General features: G+C 40.1%; 1 protein-coding gene across 1 annotated transcript in view; it reads left to right on the top strand.

Moving 5' to 3' along the window:
- Nucleotides 1-560: 560 nt before the first annotated feature.
- The window catches only part of LOC119592073 (neutral ceramidase-like), a gene marked incomplete in the record, with an annotated part of 12,827 nt that continues 12,456 nt past the window's right edge, over nucleotides 561-931 (top strand). The window contains 1 exon segment of the mRNA XM_037940885.1: nucleotides 561-757. Within this exon segment, the coding sequence (XP_037796813.1) occupies nucleotides 635-757 (123 nt within the window).

A 931-nucleotide genomic window follows, 5' to 3' on the forward strand; every position in this document is an offset into this window, starting at 1 on the left:
ATTAAATGATGGCAGTGAGGATGATGGCTGTGAATTTTGTGAAGATAAAGTTAATGACAACGAGGATAATCACGATCATGAAACATATAATGACAACAATAATGGTAAAGCGATTAAATAAATTGAATTTTGTTTCTAGAAATAATATTATCGTCTCAGAAACAATTTAAAAATGTTTTCGAGTTACCAACTGGAAAACTAACCTCACAGAAAAAAAAAACTCACACCAACACAGACGCACACCTGGCGTCCCTCTGCATAATAACAAAATAAGAAAAAGAGTAAAACTAGAGCGCGGGTTTTTGTCAAGGACGTTTTAAGTGCGGAACGGTGCATATCATGTTATTTCGAGAGAAAATCTTTTGAAAATTCTTACCACTTCTTGGTGGGGGAAACCCGAGCTTAGATTACATTAACAAAAAAAAAAAACTTTAATTGAACACGAGAAAACCCTGACAATAGCCAGCGAAAACCTTAGCAAAAGGTAAAATAAACCTTGCCATTCCTCAGCACAATAACTTGCCATTTCTCAGCACAGTAACTTCTTTTAAATTCTACAAGCTTCTCCCCCAACACACAGGTGGTAGAGCGGCTCCGGGCACAATACGGGAACGTGTACGGCCATGACAACGTGATGCTAAGCGGCACTCACACACACTCGGGTCCTGCCGGGTATCTCCAGTACCTGCTCTTTGATATCACCTCCATGGGCTTCATTCACGAAACGCTGGACGCTATGGTGGAAGGCATTTACCAGGTGAGAGAGGCTGCTTGGTAGGGTTCTCTTGTTAAACTGGTTTACTTAGAGTTAATGGTTTTATGGTTACTTGTGTTGTGTTCCTACTACGTGTACAGTCGAAGAATGGGAATTATCGAGTCATTTGTATGTAGTTTTGGTGTAAGAATTCAATATCAACCCCTTCCCTCTCTG

Source organism: Penaeus monodon, chromosome 29 (genome assembly GCF_015228065.2).
Source record: "Penaeus monodon isolate SGIC_2016 chromosome 29, NSTDA_Pmon_1, whole genome shotgun sequence".
Taxonomy (NCBI): domain Eukaryota; kingdom Metazoa; phylum Arthropoda; class Malacostraca; order Decapoda; family Penaeidae; genus Penaeus; species Penaeus monodon.